Below are 21748 nucleotides of genomic sequence, written 5' to 3'. Positions count from 1 at the left end.
GAACCACCACCCAACCCCCACCAAGGTCCAACCATCACTACATCCTATTCGGCACACCCACTGCCTTTCATACCCCCGTTAGAACTTATCACATGGGCACCTGGGTGGCTCGGTTGGTTAAGCCTCTGACTTCGGCTCAGGTCATGGTCTCGCGGTTCGTGGGTTCAAGCCCCGTGTTGGGCTCTGTGCTGACAGCTCAGAGCCTGGAGCCTGCTTCCGATTCTGTGTCTCCCTGTCTCTGCCCCTCCCGCTCGTGCTCTGTCTCTCTCGCTCTCAAAAATAAACAAACGTTAAAAAAAAAAGGAACTTCTCACACGTTATTACAACTTTCTGTCAAACGTCAAAGAGCAGCAAGCTCTGAAGTCAGCGACATGCACAAGTCACCTCTGCGTCCTGAGCCTCGTGCCTATTATGTGGCGGAAGGCGCAGAAATACAATTAGCAAATGAACATGTCCAACCCACCTCTGTGGCGACACGCAGACAACAGGAACCGTAACAACTCGAAACAGAACTTTAATAAGTCAGAGTGTGGTTGAGGACTTCGGGGTTGAATGGGTGAGGCCACAGGAACAGAGGAAGTGATCAGTAGGCTGTCTGAGACTGCTGCTGGCGGTAGCCACCCCGGCGCATGTAGCCCTCGTTTTTGCGGTAGCCGTCCTTCTGGTCTGCAGGACGGGGGAGGAGGTGAATGACAGTGAAGAGGCAGGAAGGGGGCCAGCACCCTGGGAGAGCAGAGAAACAGAACCACTTACCTCGGAAGTAGCCACCGTAGGTTCCCTGCTTGTGGTCAAACACCCGCTCATTATTTTCCACCAGGCTGCCCAGCTTCTCGGCCAGCTGCAGAGCCAGGTTCTGTTGGGCGGTGGGCTCGGTGCGGTGCATCACCACGGTCTGCGTCGGCTGGTCCAGGGAGGCCTGATGGGAGGGAGAGAGAGAACGGACACGACACAGGTCTCCAAGCTGACTGGAGATCTCCACTCCGAACTCCCCATGACTCCACCTGCCTGCCCATTTATCACCCTGGCCCTTACCATCAACTCCTCGTTAATGATCATCTTGCTGATGATGGAGTGCACGGTGGGCAGGTCCAGTTCAAACATGTCAGACAGGGTCTCCATGCTGTGGAGAAGCAAGGCAGGAAGCAGGGAGCAATTAGGAGCTTTGACTACGAAGCTGGGCCCCCTGTACCTCCTCGGGGCCCATCCTACCTGATGGAGTCATAGACACTGCTGTAGGTGAAGAGGTAGGTCCGCAGTGACTCTTCCTGGATCTTCCTGTGGGGAGAAGGGAGAAAGGGGGAACATCTCCACTGAAGGAGACCAACCAGTCTTGTCTTCGCCACCCACCATGGCCTTCCTTTCCGCTCACCTAACCAGCATGGTTCGGACTTTGTCAGCCTCAGGGAAAAGGTCCCACACTTTGCCATTCATCTTTTCATTGATGATGAAACTGTGGCAGGTCTTCCAGTCGCCCATCTTCATAGCTTTGGAGGCAGCCACCACATGTTCCCTCATTGACTCAGGGGGACCTGAAAGGTTGGGAATGAGGCAGGGCTTAGGGAAGCTTGGCAACATAGCTCCCGCCTTGGGCACTATTCAAGGAGGAACACTGGACAAGAGAGCAAACAACCAGACTGGGACTCTCCCAGCTCCCCATTAAATAGCCGTGTGATGGCAGAAATCACTTAACATCAGAATACGTTTATTTGGACTAAATCAGTTTATGACACGCGTCGGGACTGGTGAGCGCCTTGAAAATGTTGGCAAATTGTTGCGCCTATCCTCATGTACGTCTTCCCAGGGAAAGGTCCCCAGCTTTCATCAGGTTCTTAGGAGGTGTCTTGACCTGAAACAATTTCTAATATCTCAGCTGGAAAAACAGTTACCAAACTTCATTCCTTCTCATACTACCTTCATGATTCTGAACAGATCTGTATATCACGCTGTTCAGCTAATTTTTCCTTAAAGACAAGCCAGGAAGAGAAAATGTGGCAAACAAGGGTCACAGGAATTTCGAGTTGACAGGCAAGTGCAAAAACTCTTAAGACTGGAAATGGATGGTAGGTATGAAGAAACATGAACATGGCAGAACCTGGAACAGACAGCAAGCTCAAAGGTATAACAGATCAGCCCCAAAGAGAAATGTATGAATAAGGCTAAGAGAACACACTTCTGGTCAGCTTCTACTCTGTGACTTTTAAAAGAGGCAAAGTTAGAGGTTCAAAGAGTACTTCTCTACAAAACGAACAGTAGTGCAGAGCGGAGACAGAAACCGCCTTTTGGTTTTAGACAGTAATAGAGAGGCAGGGACTGTAGTGAACCAGAGAGCCGTAAGTGATGATGGAAACAGACTTTCACTATAAATTTTCCAATTAAAAGAAAACAAAGTTTCACTACACAAGGCAGACAAAATTTGTAAAAGGGGCACCAGCAGTTAACACAACCAGTAGAGGACAGAACTGAGGGGATGTGGCTGTGGACAGTAAGCTTGGTCCCTCACCAAGTCTTCAGGCACCAACCCCACCAGAAGGGGACCATTCCTTTCCCAGTGAAATCACAACCCATTCGACCCCTGGACTGATCGATCAGACCTTCAAGTGATCAAAGGAGCCAATGTTAGATTTTCAAATGCCAAAGGTCTAGTTGGTTGGTAGAAAATAATGTGCACAAAAGGAAAAATGGGAAAAAAAGAAAGATCAGAGAGACACATATCAGCTGTGTTAACCTTGGGTAAGCCACTTAGCCCCCATGCCTCAGGAAAAAACAAGTTAATAATGGTACCCATATCACACGGTTATTACTAACGACAATTAAACGTATTACTTATAAAACAGTATCGTTATTTGGAAAATACTTAAAACAGTGCCAGGCAAAAAAAAGGTACTATGTAAGTTTGTGTTAAATAAAAAATATCATTGGAGTCAGGTCATGGAGAGTTTAGCTTAGTTAAGGAGGCTGGACTTTATTCCACAGACAATGAAGAACTCTGGAAGGTACTGGGGGTGTATAACATCATAAATTTGGTAGAAAGATAATGCTGAGGGGGTGCTTGGGTGGCTCAGATGGTTAAGAGTCCAACTCTTGACCTCAGCTCAGGTCTTGATCTGAGGGTCATGAATTCAAGCCCCACACTGGCTTCACGCTGGGCGTGGAGCCTACTTTAAAAAAAAAAAAAAAAGACAGATAATGCTGGGAAACATCGACTGAAGAGAAGAATGACAGGAAATAAGGAGCTTAATCTGTAAGCTAAGACACCATATCCCACAGCAAGAGACTGCAGAGACTATTGAGTAAAAGGAACACTTCTAGGTTACACGTGGAGAGATCATTCCATCAGACAGAATCATCTCGGGTGAAAGTTATTCCCTTTAGCTTCTCGTAATCCTCTGAATAAAGGGGAAGCGAGGGCCCAATGAGGGGAGTCTGCGGCACCACAGAGCCCCACACTCACCCAGCAAGGGCTGCCGCTCGCCCACGCGCAGTTGGTGATGGAACTGCTTGCTGATCATGCGCCGGCGAGCATCACTCTCGTGGGCAGCCATGTAAGGGATCTCCAGGAGCATGGCAGACACCAGATACACGCACTCCAGCAGCTCCAGGTTGATGTGCAGGTGGAAGGGCACCTGCCGGCGCCGCTCCACCTTCTCCTGCTCCTGGTTGCGCTCCTGCAGGCTGCGCAGCAGCAGACCCTGGCCCAGAAGCTCCTTGGCCCGGCCGCTTGACTGAATGTCCAGCAGGGCGTTGTGAGCGTCCTTGGTCAGGCCTTGGCGGAAAGCACATATGCCCAGCTGCACCATGGTGCGGTTGTACAGGATCTGGGGACAAAGGGCAATGCACTCAGAAGCGACAACCATGAGGCAAGCTGTTCATCTGTTCAAGAAATCTACATTGAGCACCCACTGGTGCTGGGCACCGGGCTGTGGGCCAGGACAGGGAGCAAAACACGCAAGTCGCTATCCTTCCACGGAGCTTACATTCTAGGGATAAGGGTATGGAGGACAAAATAACCACAGCATGCAGACAGTGACTCATGCCAAGGAGAAAAATTAAACAGAAGAGAGAGTGAAGAAGGGAGTCTGGGTGGTGGCAGTGCTGGTAGGAACTCACAATTTTGCCATAGGATAACCAGGGAAGGCCTCATTTTGAAGGTAAAGTTTAAATAGAAACCTGATAGAAAAAGTCATGCAGGTATCTAGGAGAAGAGTATTCTAGAAAAAAAGGAAAAGTCAATGCAAAGGCTTTATGGAAGAACTGTGCCAGGTGCACTCAAGGAACAAGGAGTGTGATTCGGCCCGAGCCAGTAAAGATGTGAGCATAAATTGGATAGGCGAGCACGCGGCCCTGGAAGCCACGTTAAGGATGTTGAGATCGGAAACCATGGGAAGGTTCTGAGAAAACAAGTGGTATAATCTGACCTCACGAGGTTAACCCTGGCTGCTGTAGGGAAGGGAAGGGAAGGGAAGGGAAGTAAGAGCAGAAGCAGACACCAGGAAGATGACAGTGGCTCAGGCCAGAGGGGAGCGATGGAAGTCATGAGTGGTCAGGTATGGACTCCCAACAGGAACGGCTGGGGAATGAGATGTGGCACATGAGAGAAAAATAAGAATTAACGACTCCGAGGCTTCTGGCCTAGGCAACTGAAAATATGGACTTGCCACTAATTAAGACGGGAAGATTTCAGGTGGTGCAGATTTTTGGGGGTGGGGGCAGATAAACTCTTTATAATAACAACAGAAATATACAGGTCAGTATCAGTCATGAACACAGATGCAAAGAGCCTGAAAAAATATTAGCAAACAAAATGCAGCAATAGATGAATGACATAATATATCATGATCAATGGGGATGTATCTCTGGAATGAAAAGCTGATACAAAAATCTAAAACCATGGTTACTCACCCTATGAACACAATAAAGGAGAAATCATTGCATCATTTCAGCAGATGCAGAAAAAGCTCTGGACAAAATTCAACATCTATTTAGGACAAAAATTCTTGGTCAGCTAGAATCAGAAAAGAACTTCCTCAATCTGAGAAAATGTACCTACAAAAATGCTACTGCTAACATCACACTCAGTGGTAAAATGCTGACTGCTCCCCTAAGGCTGGGGGCAAGACAAGGTGCTTGCTCTCAGTACTTCTACTCAGCACTAAGTACTGGAAATTTGAGTTACCACAACATGGCAAGAAATAAAAAAGTAAAGTCCTAAAGACTGACATAGTAATAAAACTGTCTACATGTACATGACGTGAGTGCTTTAGCAGAAAATCTTAAGGATTATCTATTGAATGCTAGACCAAATAAGTGAATTTAGCCCAACAGATGCATTCAAGGCCAAAATACAAAAATGAATCGTTTTTTTTTATATACAAGTAGTTAATTAGCAATTAGAAACTGAGATAAAAAACAAGTCCATTTACACAGCATTGAAACTCATAACATTCAGGAGTAATTTCTTAGAAGATGTGTAATGCATCTACAGTGAAATCCACAGAACACTGCAGAAACAAATAAAACAAAAAGATAAAGTGTTTAGATCCAAAGGTTCAATGTTGTTAAGATGTCAGTCCTCTCAAAATTCATTTACAGATTCCATAAAATTCCAGCAGGCATTTTTGTGGAAATTGACAAGAGAATTTGAAGATTTATGTGGAAATGCAAAGGTCACAGAATACTCAAAGCATCTTAAAAAAGAACAAAGTGGGAAGACTCCTACTACCTGACTTGGGAGACTTACTCTACGGGCAGAGGAATCAAGACAGTGTGGGACTGGCCTAAGGACAGAGATGAATGAAGGAAACAAAACAAAAATATACTAACTAACTTCATACCATATATCAAAATCATAGATCTAAACGTGAAAGCTAAGACTTTTAAGAACTTAAAAAAAATAAATAAATAAGTATCTTCATGAACTGCAAAGATTTCATTAGATAGGATCCCGAAAGTAATAAGCATTAAAAAAAACCCTGATAAATTAGACTACACCACAAGACATGGTGTTAAAAATGAACAGGAAGACCACAGACAGGAACAAAATATTTGGAAAACATTTATATGACAAAGGACTGGCATCCAATAATAAAAAAATGGAACAATCCAATCCTCAAAATGGAGGATAGGGGAGAGGTGACCAGACATTTCACAAAAGAAGAGACATAAAGAGGGGCACCAGGGTGGCTCAGTCGGTTAAGCGTCTGACTTTGGCTCAGGTCATAATCTCATGGTTTGAATTGACTCCTGCTTCGGGTTCTGTGCTGTCAGAGCAGAGCCTACTTTGGATCCTCTGTCTCCCTCTCTCTCTGTCCCCAACCCCTTCTTGCATGCGCGCGTGCACACTCTCTCTCAAACATAAACAAAAGTTAAAAAAAAAAAAAAAGACAAAGAACCAATAAACAGGAAAAAGTATTCAACTTCAGGTTATGAGGGAGATACAATTCAGTGCCATAATGAGATACTACCACATAACGACCAACGTGGCTTATATTAAGACTGAAAATGCCAAATATCGACAAGGACTATAATATCCACGCATTACGGCAGGAGTGTAAAGTGGCGTCGGCACTTTTGGGTTTCTAATGACTGGACACACACCTAAACTAGCACACGGCAATTCTACTCTTAACCATTTACCCAGGAGAAAACATACAACCACACAAAGGCTCATAAATGCTCATGACAGCTTCTTTATAATAGCCCCATACTGGACACAGACGAGGCATCTACCAAGAAGAAAACACATCAAGAACTTGTGATAAATTCATACACTGGAATAAAAGAGAACAAATGGAAGCGCTGTTTAAAAACCGCCACCGCTCGGGTTCACCATGGATTCACCACGTCAATACTGCTTCACTGTTTCTTTTCTTTCTTTTTTTTTTTTTTTTTTTAACGTTTATTTATTTTTGAGACAGAGAGAGACAGAGCATGAACAGGGGAGGGTCAGAGAGAGAGGGAGACACAGAATCTGAAACAGGCTCCAGGCTCTGAGCTGTCAGCACAGAGCCCGACGCGGGGCTCAAACTCATGGACCGCAAGATCATGACCTGAGCCGAAGTCGGCCGCTTAACCGACTGAGCCACCCAGGCGCCCCACTGCTTCACTGTTTCAAATACACACTTACAGGATCTGCACCTAGATGAAACCGCACTCCTACGTGAAAATGTCCCCCACTACTGCCACACGCATAGAGGTCCTAACACATCACCCGGCATCTGGGTCCCGTCTTTCCTCAGTTTAACAACTTGCTACCGTTCTCCTCCTATTAAAATAAGAGCTCTCCTAATGCTCTGAACTAGACACGCAGTAGGGATGAAAAATGTTAGCTGAACCCAAAGCTCCATCCCAGAGGACTCCAGTGGTGTCAGAATAGGAAACAAGATGCTAATGTGCAGGGGGATCAGAGAATGCTGGCATCTGGGAAGGACCAAGCGCCCGCTCACGTCTTCACCAGCCAGAGAGGTGACTAACCTGGCCGAGCCATTCTGCCTCCAGACAGGGGCCTGGCCTGGTCTTCCCTTTGCCACCGGGGCCAGAGCGCCTCTTTCCCATCCTACCTGTACTGGCGGGTCCGCATGCTGAATGTTGTCCTGTAGGTGGCTCATGAGCATGAGGTCGCGGGCCTGGTACCAGCGGGAGTGCAGAGCGTGGTGGTAGATATGGCAGAGGATGGCGCACGTGCGGATGCGGTCTGTGCGGTCCTTGGCATAGATGTACTTGCACAGCCTCTCCATCAGCACAGCGGAGTCCTCGCCCTCGTTTTCTGCCTGGTCTTGCTCAGACTGGGGGGAGGGGTGGGATGTTGTTGAAAGAAAAGTACCACAGAGACAATGGCTCAGGCCTCCGCGATCAAAGGTGAGACGCCGTCCAGCCTCCGTCTAGTCCCTCCAAGTCTCCCTCCCTGCTCCACCCCAGAGAATTCCCAGGGAACAGATCTGCCATGAAGTCCTGACAGGCACTTCCCTCCCGCTGTGACTTGGCTGCTAAGACTCACCTTCGAGGAGCCCTCAGGGGGGGTAAGCTGCCGCTGATGGGCCTTGTAGTCAAACTTGTAGTAGGTGTGGAGGATGCGCCTCAGATAGATGCGACAGATCTCCTCAGTGGTGCCCTTCTCCTCCAGGTAGCGCTGCACGCGCTCAATGATGGCACACACCTGCGCCTCATCCTTCAGGTGCTCCACGTACTCTGGAAAGGAGGGCGTCCCTCATCTCAGCCAGGCACCCGCCTTTCCTAATCGTGTGTCCCCGACCAACCCAGTTAGCTCTATGTGGTTTCTGCGCCCATCAGCAAAGTCTCCTCACGGTGCCCTGAAAACACCATCCCCTCCCTGGACACACCGAAGTCGCTTTCCATTCCTGTCGGGTGTGCTCTTCCGATGAACCTCTCCCCATGCCGACGGCCCCTGCTTTCTGTCGCCTTCTCCAGCCATGATCTAGAACTCATTTATTTACTTACTGAAATGGCTTTCTCCTTTCTCCAGCACCAAAACGTAAGCTCCATGTGCCTGAAAGGCCTCTGGCTGACTTGTTCATCACTACACGCCTGACCCAGGGGACATGTGGGCACACTCCAATTTCACGGAGTAAGTGAAGTGTCCTGTATTTCCCCCAACCCAAATGCCTCTGGATCCAAGCTAAGCAAAGTGAACTGAGGCAAGACCCCAAGGATTTTCAAAGTGTAGTCCCCAGACAGCAGCATCACCTGGGAACATGGAAGAAATGCAAAATTTGGAGCCCCTTCCCCAGATCTACTGAATCAGAAATGATGGGGGTGGGGCCTAGCATCTTCCCAGGTCGTGTGTGTGAATGCTGGGCTAAGTAAGGGCTGGCTCCCCAGACACTCTGCTAATATAATCCTTTGTTTATTCCCTACACCTTTCCTCTAACTGATGCCCACGCTTGCCCAGGCTCACCTTGGGAGTGAGGATCAGTATTTTGCATTATTTTGGTAAATTCTTCATCCATTCGTTCCACCAGGGTTAGGATACAGCCACGGACACGCAGTGGCTGAAAAGGAAGGTAGGGGAGGAGCAAATAAATTAGCCCAGATCTCAGTGCCAGACTTCAACCCTCCTGTCTCCAGTGAGCCTTCCCAAGGAAAAAACGTACACCTCCAATTAGCCTCCAATTTCTCTCTTTACCTGGTCAACATTGTGCAGGTTCTCACTCTCTTCCAGAATGTTCTCTCCAACAAAGATGTTGGGGTTTGCAAACAGGATGTCCATGAGCTCATTGATGCAGTCTAGGCACTTCTGCCACATCTCAGGCTGCAAGAGATCGGACGGCAGTCAGAGGTGTGGAGGTGGAAGAAACGGAGGCCTCCCAAGAGCTCCTTCACCAGGAATCCACGGGGCCTTCAACTACCAAGACTGCTTCCACAGCCCTCGAATTTTAAGACACTAGGCACCCCACACCTCCAACCCACGAGCTCAGCTCTGTGATGGTTCTTCATTGCCCTCACCTTCATGTACGTGGCCAGGTTTGGGTTGTAGTCATAGAGAGAGGCGATGATATTGAACTTGATCTTGACTATGACACCCTCTCCCAGGTTGTTTTCAGATGCAATCTGAACGAGCAGCTGTAGCAGCTCAATCTGGGCTGCACTGAAGGGGAGCACAGGTGGGTGAGGCATCGGAGACAAATCAAAACCCTCCTCCTGTCACGCAATGTGCCCTCTGCCAACAAGCAAGGCAGTGTCATTCCCACTAACCCCCTAACCTCACCACCCGCGTCCTTGCTTCTCCTTTATAAATTCCAAATAGAAGCAGCAATAACACTAACAATCCGCCATCCTCTTTAGGCACCAAATAACTAAAGAGAGCATCATTTCCGTTTTACAGATGAGCAAACAATCTCAAAAGGTTAAGTGACTGGTTTAAGATCAGAGAGTCAATAGCAGAAAATGGAGCGGTAAGTTCCACGTATACCATTCCTTCAACTATAGCCACATATAGATCTTCCCGAAACAGCACTATTTCCCCACTAATCTCTACCTGTGTCTTAAAGAAAAAGAGCATTCCCAGTCCAGGCCCGTGAATCTTACCGATCTGTTCCCTTCTTGCCTCGTGCCTGTAGGATCTCATTCAGTTTCTTGATGACAACAGCATGGGTGATCTCAGTTCCCTTGGCAAACATTTTTGGTTTCTCCTAGGCAACACATGTCCCATCATTCTTGCCCTAACTTTTCTCCCAAGCCCTGAGTGGGGCAGGGAGACAGCTGTATGCTCTGCCAAACCATTTCCCAATTCATCTTGATACTACCGTCCTCACCTTAACAAGGGGCACACCCCCCCGGACCCTTTCCCACTCTCCGCCGTCATTGTCCTCCTCCTCCTCATCCAGGCGCTTAGATTTCCTATCGTGCTTCTTCTTGGCTTTGTCCTCTCGTTTCTTCTCGGCCGCCTTCTTGTCCTCCTCGGTGGTAGGGGCCCTGCCAGGAGACATGGGAGGTGAAAGATCAGTCCCAGTCTACCTCTGAGGCTGCTTCTTCCCATGAACTTCCCCTTTCCCTCCATCCAGCCCTGGGTTCAAGTTACAGTCTGTGAGAATGAGCTTGAGTCAACCATAACCATAACCAAAGCAAGGACTATCAAGCTTGTGAACTTGACAGGCTACTTACCAAGGTCTGTCACCATATCACACCCACTAAGAAACTCTTATGGCGGAAACAGTGTGGTAGAGGGGCCCACCCAGCCGTGGGAGACACAAAAGCAGCCTGCCATGTTGTCCCATAACTAACCTCTCAGGTTTTCCAGAAAAACCTATATTGATAAGCTATGTAGCTGTCTTTTAATACTAGTTGCTCTATCCAGACTGATCTTTTCACCAGCCACCAACTAATCAGTTTGAACTTAGTGTAAAAAAACTGCTGTTCCTAGACTGTCTGTTCCCTGCTTATGACAATCAACCTAAGTTCTGAATTTAAAAAACAATAGTGTAAGACAAGAAAATTCTCCCACAAAAGTGAAAAAGATCAGTGGCTACCCCAAAGTGGTCTTAAGCCACTTGGTGTCTGAAACCATCTCCAGGCTTTAATACTTATCTAATGAAATACAAACCCCAAATCAGAGAAAAGTTATCACAAACTTTACATAGATACTAACAAAAAAAATCTTTCCAGTCTCAAAAGACAGTCAAATTATTGACAGAGAGGGCACACAAGCAGGGGAGAGGAGCAGAAGGAGAGAGAGAATCTTAAGCAGGCTCCACGCCAATACGGGGCTTGATCCTACAACCCTAGGATCGTGACCTGCGCTGAAATTAACAGTCGGATTTTCAACCAACTGAGCCATCCAGGCACCCCATCAACTGCCATTTAGACATCTAAAAATAAATTTTGGGGCACCTGGGTGGCTTAGTCGATTGAGTGTCCAACTTCGGCTCAGGTCATGATCTCTAGGTTCGTGAGTTTCATATCTGTATCAGGCTTGCTGGTGTCAGTGCAGAGCCTGCTTGGGATCCTCTGTCCCCCTCTCTGCCCCTCCCCCGCTTGCCCTCTCTCAAAAATAAACATTAAAAAAAGTAATAAAAAATAAAAATAAATTTCATTTGAATTGTTTAAAAGGTCTGAATATATCTTAGAAATAGTTTATACACTTGCCAGCTGGATTAAACTTTTCCCCTTGCCAAAGGACGTACGCCAGAACTCTTAACAACAGCTTGTTCGTTTTCTCTCCATACTACTGCCATACTAATGATAAAAGCTCACTTTATAGGTAAAATACTTTGCAAACATGCAAAGTATGTTCATTAAACTGAAATCTCTTGGTCATATCAACTCTAAAGCTCTGAGAAGATCAAAAAACCTAATGCTATTTAAAAACCAATGCATTGGGGGGCGCCTGGGTGGCGCAGTCGGTTAAGCGTCCGACTTCAGCCAGGTCACGATCTCGCCGTCCGTGAGTTCGAGCCCCGCGTCGGGCTCTGGGCTGATGGCTCAGAGCCTGGAGCCTGTTTCCGATTCTGTGTCTCCCTCTCTCTCTGCCCCCTCCCCCGTTCATGCTCTGTCTCTCTCTGTCCCAAAAATAAATAAACGTTGAAAAAAAAATTAAAAAAAAAAAAAAAACAACAATGCATTGGGGCGCCTGGGTGGCGCAGTCGGTTAAGCGTCCGACTTCAGCCAGGTCACGATCTCGCGGTCCGTGAGTTCGAGCCCCGCGTCAGGCTCTGGGCTGATGGCTCGGAGCCTGGAGCCTGTTTCCGATTCTGTGTCTCCCTCTCTCTCTGCCCCTCCCCCGTTCATGCTCTCTCTCTGTCCCAAAAATAAATAAACGTTGAAAAAAAAAATTAAAAAAAATAAAAAAATAAAAACCAATGCAGCTTAAACTTCCAAAGACCTTCATCTTTCTCAGCCTAAAGTTTTACTCCTAACCCTGAGGGTGTTGGGATTTATACTTCAGAAACACAACGAACTCTTACCCTATGAAAAAACAAAATTCTTTTTTAAGATTTTATTTTTAAGTAATCTCTATACCCAACATGGGGCTCGAACTCACAACCCTGAGGTCAACAGTGGCACACTCCGATTGAGCCAACCAGGCACCCCTTCTCACCCTACGAAATTCTAACTGAAAGATTAAAACTTGGCTTGACCTCTCTACTATGACAGATAACACTTTGGTATATTCACATGTTGTTAGAAATTACCAGAAAACTAATGCTTATGCTCTCAGTTATACATCCAACAGAGACAAGCTACTGTTGCAAAAGAGCGTCACCAAATACACTTCTACTTAAACACACAGCCAAGAGACTAAAGATGTGTTTGTTTGTTTTAATGTTTATTATTTTTGAGAGAGAGAGACAGGATCTGAAGCAGACTCTGTCCTGAGAGCAGAAAGCCTGATGCGGGGCTTGAACTCACAAACCACGAGATCATGACCTCAGCCAAAGTCAGACACTTAACTGACTGAGCCACCCAGGTGCCCCAAAACTAAAGATATGTTCATCTTTTTTGCCTTTTTTCTCTGCTGCTAACCTTTTGACAATTAAGTATTATCTAAATTTCAAAAAAATCTTGATAGCTCACTGTTGGAATGTCATCAAAAGGATAAGACTGCCAGTTAACCCTTGAGCTGGACACAGGCAACAGGAGGCTCCTTACCCTCTCCCCTGTCCTTGCAACGTACATTCTGCCCACCATTCCCACTTTGGGGGCCGTTTCCAGAATGCAACCTTGTGAGTGATATGTTAAGACCATCTGGACTGTATATGTGACACTATCACGTTAAGACCTCTATCTATACTTTCATGATTCAGGTGGGCGGGTGCGGAGATAACAGTAGTTTCATAGCCTCCCAAGATAAGTCTTGTATATGAGTCCCTTTGCTTATTAAACCTGCCACATACCAACCTGGAATCATCTGCCTCTTTCCTTGGTCTTTCCCTGTCCTCCATGTACAGAGACTGGTTTCAGATTTCACCCTCAGAACTCCCAAGGTTGTTGTGAACCAATACATCTAACATGGCAGGTAGTCAATAAATATTTGTGGAATGAATGGGAAAAAAAAAGTCTAACTTGGCAATTTATCAGAAGGGATTTAAGACATTAGATTTCATTAGTCTGTACTTAAGAATTCCTACCCCAATTATAAATTCAGAAACATTACTGTATAATCTGTCATTTACCTCTAACGTGGTCCATACAGCAAATTAAATACACATTTTAGCCCCAACCTCATATTAATTTCCTTAGCTAAGAATTAATTAACCCTAAATAAGTACCATAATAAAGTCAAAACTATAATAAAAACGTGCAATGAATAACATCTTATTGTACCTGGACAAATACTCTGAAAAATCAATCAATTAAGAGAAAAGCAAGGGCACCTGGTTGGCTCAGTTGGTTGAGCGCCCAACTTTGGCTCAGGTCATGATCGCTCAGGTCATGATCTCACAGTTTGTGGGTTTGAGACCCACATCAGGCTCTGTGCTGACAGCTCAGAGCCTGGAGCCTGCTTTGGATTCTGTATCTCTGTCTGTGATTCTCTGTCTCTCTGGCCCTCCCCCACTCGTGCTCGGTCTGTCTGAAAGAAAGAAAGAAAGAAAGAAAGAAAGAAAGAAAGAAAGAAAGGAAGGAAGGAAGGAAAGAAGGAGGGGCGCCTGGGTGGCGCAGTCGGTTAAGCGTCCGACTTCAGCCAGGTCACGATCTCGCCGTCCGTGAGTTCGAGCCCCGCGTCGGGCTCTGGGCTGATGGCTCAGAGCCTGGAGCCTGTTTCCGATTCTGTGTCTCCCTCTCTCTGACCCTCCCCCGTTCATGCTCTCTCTCTGTCCCCAGAATAAATAAACGTTGAAAAAAAAAAAAAAAAGAAGGAAAGAAAGAAAGAAAGAAAAAGAAAAAGAAAGAAAGGAAAAAGCCACTTGTGGGGTGCCTGGGTGATTCAGTCGGTTCAGCGTCCAACTCTTGATTTTAGCTCAGGTCATGATCCCAGGATTGAGCGATCGAGTCCTGCATCCAGCCCCATGCTAAGCATGGAAACTGCTTGGGATGCATTCTTTCTCTCTCTCTCCCCACCCCTTCCCCATCTCATGTGCTCTCAGAAAATAAATAATAGAAAAAGAAAAGAAGCCACATGAGGAAAAAAGAAAAAAAAAGAAAAAAGCTATTTGATTTTAAAAGTTCACTATACTGGGGGGGACACCTGGATGGCTCAGTTGGATAAACATCTGACTCTTGCTATCAGCTCAAGTCATGACCTTGTGGTCGTAAGATCAAGCCCCGCATGGGGCTCCACACTAAGTGTGGAGTCTGCTTGGGATTCTCTCTCTCCACCTGCCCCACTCACACATGCAAGAGTGCACATGCTCTCTTAAAATAAATATTAAAAAGAAAAAGTTCACTAAACTGGGGTGCCTGGGTAGCTCAGTCCATTAAGCGTCATTTTGGCTCAGGTCATGATCTCATGATTCATGGGTTTGAGCCCCATGTCAGGCTTGGTGCGGAAAGTGCAGTCTGCTTGAATTCTCTCTCTCCGCACCCCCCCCCCCCCCCCCCCCCCGCTCTCTCAAACTTAAAAAAAAAATTCAGAGCTGCTTCTTTATAAAACATAGACTCTTGTGTTTCTTATAATATCTTTGATTGTCCTCATATTTTCTGCCCAAAGCCACTACCTAATACCCAGGTGCCTTAATGTCGCTAGACATTAAGAGACAACGTCTCATGAAAAAGAGACAAACTCCTGAGATTAAATCCATTCCTTTATATGCTTGTTTTAATCAGAGAAACGAAAGCTGACGGGTAACTGGGTGGCTCAGTCGGTTAAGCGTCCAACTCCTGATTTCGGCTCAGGTGAGCATCTCTCAGTTGTGACACAGAGCCCCGAGTGAGCTGGAGCACTGAGCATGAAGCCTGCTCTCCCTTTCTCTCTGTCCCTCCCCCTCTCTCACGCACTCATGCTCTTTCTCTCAAGATAAATAAATTTAAGACATTGAAAAAAAAAAACAAAGCTGAGAAATTCTGAGAAAAAGGGTATATAGACTGGCTTACTATGGAGATGGTGAAAAAGGATCCTGCAAACATTATGGAAAAACTATCATGCTTCTAGAAAACCCATTAACAACTAACACTAATGCTGGTTGGCTTAGTTCATGAGAAGATACGTGCAATCAGAATTCACTGTTCCATATCATCTGTGGTTTTTGTCTTTCTCCTTGTTCCTTTTTCTTATTTAGATCTTTTTCTTTTTCTTGGTTGGAAGTCAATCTTAAAAACTGGTCTTGTGTGGGGTGCCTGGGTGGCTCAGTTGGTTGAGTGTCCGACTTTGGCTTAGGTCACGATCTCAGTTTGTGGGTTCGAGCCCTGCATTGGGCTCTGTGCTGACAGCTCAGTCTGGAGCCTGTTTCGGATTCTGTGTCTCCCTCTCTCTCTGCCCCTCCTATGCTCGTGCTCTCTCTCTCTCCCTCAAAAACAAAAATTAACATTAAAAATGGAAAAAAAACTTTTTTAATTGATCTTGTGATACAAGTAAAACAGCGTCTCTGGATTATTCTTTGACACTATGAAGTCAAACTCAATGTCAAAGACCTCTGTGGATCCTATAGTTAACCCGACCTCTGTCAACTGGAATTTTAACTAAATCTGATTTTAGGTGTTTTTTGGGCTAGGTATACAAAATAAAATTTCATGTTTAAAAAAATATGCATCAAGGGTAATCTCCAAAAGGATAGGATGTAACTCCCAAGCCAGTAGAGAAACAAACTGAGAAGAAAAAAGACAATCTAGAAATGGGTTAAAAAGTAGGAAAAAAGTGAGAAGTAAAAGAATGAATTTAATCTCAAAATAATTATTCTGAGTGAAAGAAGCCAAATCCCTCCCAATCAAGTAACATACTGTGATTCCATTTATGTAAAAGTCTAGAAAACACGAACTTTTCTAGGGATAGAAAGCAAATCAGTGGTTGCCCAGGGAAAGGGAGGGGGGCTGGTTGCCAGAAAGATGACGGCATGATTGGGGTTTTGGAATGTTCAGCCCCACCATGACCACTAAGATGGGAAGAAGGGCTAGAGAGACTGACATCAATGACTTAATCCATCATGCTAAGGTAATGAAACCTCCACCAAAATCCCTAAATGATGAAGTCTAGAAAGCTCCCTGGTTGGTGAATGTATCAAGGTACCAGGAACGAGGGGCACCCAGAGGGAACGGGAGCTCTGTGCCTGCTCTCCCATACTCTGCCCTACGCATTTCTTCCAACCGGCTGTTCCTGAGTTGTCCCCTCTAATAAATGGACAATAGCAGGTAAAGTGCTTTCCCAAGTTCTTTGGGCTGTTCTAGCAAATTCTCAACTGAGGAGGGGGTTGTGGAAACTCTGAATTTACAGCTGGTTGGTCAGAAGTCCAGGAGCCAAACTTGGACTTGCCACTGGTGTCTGAGATGCGGGCAGTCTTGTGGGGTCTGCAGTTAACTCTGGGTAGTTTCAGAACCGAACTGCATGTTGAACACCACGCTGGTGTCCGGACAGTTGGAGAAAGTGGAAGGTGTGAAGAAAAAAAAAAACCCACAAGTATGGTGTCAGAAGTGTTGTGCGTAAACGCGAATCAGATACACATGTTCACTGGACTTGACCGGTCAAGGGGAGCACAGAATAAAAAATGCTTCTCAGACTAGCCTGTGCCTGGTCCTCTATAGTGTCAGGGAACTCACTACCTCCTAAAGCAACACAACCCTAACTTCTGAAAGCAGAGCAAATCCCAAGAACAGCAACAGTTCCTATAGGAAAGCAACACTGTTACCAGTGAGCTCCACACTGGACCCCTGCCAGGTGCACAGGGGCAGCTCTTCACCTTGACCTCAGAGGAATAAACAGAAGCCTGTGGAGATTCAGTGACGTAGCAAAGTTGACAGCTACCACAGGACTAAGGGCTGGAACCAGAATCCAAACCAGACTCCTTCCCCATTCCAAGACGGTCCCGGCCAAGTTCAGGAAGACTTGCCGTGGTCTGTTTTACATACTACGACGTTCTCAGGGAGAGGGGTCAGAGTGGCAGTGCCGTGTGCTGGCCCCAGGCTCAGCCACTTCCCTATGTCATCGTTCTTAGCTACCCTTGGAGGCAGGGTCAAGTAACCCTCATTTTAGATGAGAGAACCTGGAAAGGTTAAGGAGCTTGTCCAGGATCGCAGGCATGGCTGGTTGGTGCCAGAAAGAGATTCACACTCAGTCCACACGCGGGGAGTCATGTCCCGGTTAAATATTTGCCTCCGAGGCTTTCAAATCCCATCCTCAATCTCGTGAGACACATTAGCTTTGTGCCCTTAGCCACCCAACATACTTGATCCCGAGGTCCCCCCGCTGGCCTGAACAACCCGCAAGGATTCCGTGGAGAAAGCAACAGCCTTCAAGATGACGCCAGGCTTTCCCACCCTCCCCACTGTCGCCTGAAGCACCACTACTTTTCTTACTTCTTAAGGAATCTTGAGGCCAGCACGGTCTGTTTTCCTTCTTCCTCTTCTGAGTCTGAATCAGAAGATGTGGAACCCGTGTCCCAATCTTCATCATCCTCTGAATCTTCCGAGTCCTCATCTTCATCCTTACAGAAACAAGAGAATCGGCAGGAAGAAGATGAGGAGGCCGATTGGCCGACCCGCTCTGCCAGCTGACACACGTTCCAGAGTCTCTCAGGAGCAGAACACGAGTGGTCATTTGTGAATCGGCATATTAGGAGCTGGACTGGACCGCCAAGGCCCAGAGCGAAGGGCTGGCTTGCTCCAGGGACACACAGCTCCCCAGGGGCAGAGCTGGGCCCCGAATCTATTCTGTTCTCTCTGTCCCAGGTCGCTCAGCGCTCTAATCCAAGGAGAAGCCTGTTTCCAAACCGGACTCTACTAACCCCACCCCTCCCAGCCCTAGGGTTCTGGGAGTCTTCTCCCCAAAAACCCAAGAACGGTCCACAGGAGGCAAATCACCCTTCGTAGTCTCACCCTGGCTCTTACCTCCATTTTTTTGAGGAACTTGCGACTGTCTCCCGAAGGGGCTTCTGGTTTCTTCTTCAGGAAAGCTGCAGCGCTGACTCCATCCTCATCCTCATCCTCATCCGAAGAGGCTGGTGGCAGAGGAGCGAGGAGAGAGCCGGATGGTGAAGAGCAAAGCTGAGGGCAGCGAAGAAGCCAGGACGAGGGAAGCCCTAGCTCTGGGCCTCTAACCGCCTGCAGTAAGGGGGGCCCCTCTCACCTTCTGAATCCTCCTCATTCTTCTCAGCATCTTCATCTGCAGACTGTTCAGGGTTCTTGACAAAGGGAAACGAGAGGATAATTCACGAGGCCTGCCAAGCACCACCCCGGCCTACCCCCTCACCCCAGAGAGTCATGACCTGATTCCTTCTCTAGCCACACCTTCCGTTTGCAAACGCTTCTGTCTCACTCCTGGAGTCACCGTCCCCACAGGGCAGAAGGTCTGCCTCCGGCATCCCTACCTGCTTATAATTTGTAATATGGGACTCAAAATCTCGGTTGTATTTTCGGATCTTCTGACGCAGGGTGCTCAGGGCCTTGGCGTTGTTCTTGTTCATCTTCTTCTTCCCTTCCTTATCTTCCCACAGCTAAAGGAAAGAAGAGGGCAGAAAGGGGGAAGAGGGGGCTGTGACTAAGCGGTATCTTCTTAAACTCCAGGCTTCAGCACACACTATGAGTTTTGCTATCTGTACACCGTCTGTACTACTTACCAACCACATTTGTTATTTTTTTTAAAACAGATCCTTTGTGTATTACCACCAAAAGAAGAGAAGCCACAAATAAACAACATAAAAACAAATACGATTAAGATGCTTGGCCGAAAAAGGTCCCTCTCCTCGCTTCATCCCCCCGTTTCTTACGTTCTAGGAAGTACCGTACACACAGCAAACAACCAAGAGGCGACAGGATCCCTGCAAGTGGGTTAGGAGCAGGTCCTAGGACCACGATCCCCTCTGGATCCACCCTTACCCACAGGAATCACACCTCATTAAGATAGTCCTCCAGGTCAGCCAGGATGCGGATGTAGAACCGGGGGACACCTTCCTTGTCCACGATGCTCTTAGCCTTCCCATATGCTTTCCCCAGGAGCTCAAACTCTTCCAGGCACTTGGTAACATCCCGGATCTTCATGGCATTACGGATGGTTCGGATGAGGTTGGTCAGCTCCTCAAACCTAGATCGGGAGCCCAAAATCACACTGGACATGCCCACCAACACCAGAAAAGCCACCACTGCTGCAGAGACTCCCCAGCACCCGGCCTCCCCCTGGCCTCACCTTTTGTCCTTGGCACTTCGGACAACTCTCTTGGTATCTTCTTCATCCTCACTGAGCAACAATGGCCTGTTTGAAACAACAGAGATCACTAACTTCCCTTCCTGGCTCCAGTCTTTTCAAGTGATCTCCAGTTCCCTTCTCAGACGGGACAGAAAAAATGGAATTATTCAAGCCATCATACCACACTCATCCTTGACTCTTCCTCTTCGGAACTTGATCATATATAACTCCGTTATTGAAGCCTACTTCAAGAATGCCCTTTTGTCACTGTTGCACCTACAAAAATGACCACCCCCATCCTCTCAAAAACAAAGGTGCTTATTCACAGGATCAGAAAACTTATTACATGAAGACACAACTAACTAAGCACACACACACACACACAAAGGTACAACAACTAGAATGAAAGGAAATGGCTTTAAGAAGGTGGTATTTGAATTAGATCACAGAAAGCAATGTTTCCCAGCGTGTGAGAGGCCAACGGCAAGGTTAAAGTCCTAACGGCTTTAACATCTCCATTACTAGCGCTTTTCTTTACTAAGACCACAGACAGCATTCAGCTGGCAACACACTTCCATTTTTTTCCTTCCATTTTATTAACCTTTCCAATTATTTTCTATGTTAGAAGTCATATTGGTTTTCCGATTGCGGCAATAATATAAAATCACATGCAGGTAGGTACACATGGGTACGTATATGTGTTTTCAAACCGCACAGGGATATAAAAATCGTGAAGGTGACACGTGTGGGAAGGAAGTTGGAGAAACAACGTTCCACGGCTGCAAAAGATGCAAAGAATTTTAATTCGCAGAGACAGGGAAAGGGTATTTAAGAGAACACCCCCCCCCCCGAAAAAAAAGGAAAATAATAGATCTTTAAATAGATGTTTATGAACCAGCCCACAACGCCAGGTGGCTGGGCTTCAGAGCCACATCAAGCAGTTCTGAAATACCAAACGAGCATTCTGGATTTCTTTTTGCGAGCAGCGTTTTTTAGCGGTCAGAATAACCACGACTTTTGTCGGAGTCCCATGCCGAGCAGAGGAGAGGTGGCACAGAGGCTGTGGACATATAAGCCAGTTAGGAAGCTGATGCAACAGACCCAGCCAGTGGGAAACGTCTGACTCTATCCTTTGTACCCGGCGGGTGGTACACAATTCACAGCACCCCGAAGCATGAAGGCTGTCCCGCCAACACTACTGCTCTGGTTCCTCGATCTCTCGAGAACTCGCTCTCGCTCTCGCCCCCACCTCCCCTCCCCACCTCTCCCACATACGCGGCCGTGCGGAGCCTGCCGAACGCCGCACGCCCCGACTGGTCACCCCCGCGCAGTCCCCCCACTCACTGTTTGCCGTAGTTGCCCCCGACGGGTTTGGTGACGAGCTCCTCCCCTGACAGGGAGGACTCGGACTCGCTGTCCGAACCGGTGGTGAAAAACCGCGACATGGCGACGGGCTGAGAGGCTGCGGCGGGCGCAGCGGGACCTGTGGGGAAAGCCGGAGTCACAGGCCACAAGAAAGGACTGGGGTCGACACCTCTCGACCCCCACCTCTCACTGTCCCCGCAAGTACCCCGACCCGCGACCCCTCCTCAAAGAACAAGGCCCAAGAAAAACACACCGTCGCAACTCGGGAGTCACACTGCGTAGTCGGCACAGCGGAAACGGAAAGAGAGGGAGGCGGGACGCTACGTCACTTCCCGGAGATGCTGCTGAACTACACCGGCGACTACAATTCCCAGTGGTCTTCGCGCCACTCAGGGGCGGAGACCGGCCTGACGTCACCTTGGCAGGCAAGGCGGTTCCTCAAGAGTCTCACAGCGTACTGCGCGATGTCGTCACGTTTTGTTACTCAGCTACATCCTCACCCACCGCCTGCGGAATCAGAATTTCAGGGCCGGGAGTTTACTTTTTTAAAGTGTTCACGTAACGCTGATGAGCTGCTAGGTTTTGGAGCTAGGCTTACAGCAAACTTCGAATCAGACTTTGGATTCAAATCCTAGCTCCACCGTTTTGTGTGAATTTAGGCAA

The 21748-nt window shown here is 47.3% G+C and overlaps 1 protein-coding gene across 1 annotated transcript; it reads right to left on the bottom strand.

The window, feature by feature from the left end:
* Window positions 1–498: 498 nt before the first annotated feature.
* Window positions 499–21450, bottom strand: LOC123589590 (eukaryotic translation initiation factor 3 subunit C). The gene is made up of 21 exons (XM_045461912.1): window positions 21339–21450; window positions 21065–21203; window positions 19721–19786; window positions 19429–19618; window positions 18906–19031; window positions 18665–18719; window positions 18427–18536; window positions 17896–18023; window positions 10269–10428; window positions 10042–10145; window positions 9460–9601; window positions 9140–9265; window positions 8912–9005; window positions 7994–8184; window positions 7557–7781; window positions 3452–3815; window positions 1370–1529; window positions 1210–1275; window positions 1033–1120; window positions 754–916; window positions 499–666 (listed from the first exon to the last, which is right to left on the bottom strand). The coding sequence occupies exons 2-21, from the start codon at window positions 21163–21165 to the stop codon at window positions 584–586; spliced, it is 2742 nt and encodes a 913-aa protein (XP_045317868.1). The 5' UTR covers window positions 21166–21203; window positions 21339–21450; the 3' UTR covers window positions 499–583.
* Between the last annotated feature and the right edge of the window lie 298 nt (window positions 21451–21748).

This window comes from Leopardus geoffroyi, chromosome E3 (genome assembly GCF_018350155.1).
Source record: "Leopardus geoffroyi isolate Oge1 chromosome E3, O.geoffroyi_Oge1_pat1.0, whole genome shotgun sequence".
Lineage (NCBI taxonomy): Eukaryota > Metazoa > Chordata > Mammalia > Carnivora > Felidae > Leopardus > Leopardus geoffroyi.
The sequence above is the reverse complement of the archived record's forward strand: the minus strand, read 5'-3'. Positions and strand labels throughout refer to the sequence as shown.

Excerpts from the sequence above, each read along its gene's own strand:
- LOC123589590 (XM_045461912.1), bottom strand. The coding sequence starts at position 21,165 with ATGTCGCGGTTTTTCACCACCGGTTCGGACAGCGAGTCCGAGTCCTCC. Across the intron at positions 7,782-7,993 it reads CCCCTGAGGGCTCCTCGAAG|TCTGAGCAAGACCAGGCAGA; the intron begins GTGAGTCTTAGC and ends CCCTCCCCCCAG. Across the intron at positions 1,276-1,369 it reads GTCCGAACCATGCTGGTTAG|GAAGATCCAGGAAGAGTCAC; the intron begins GTGAGCGGAAAG and ends TTCTCCCCACAG.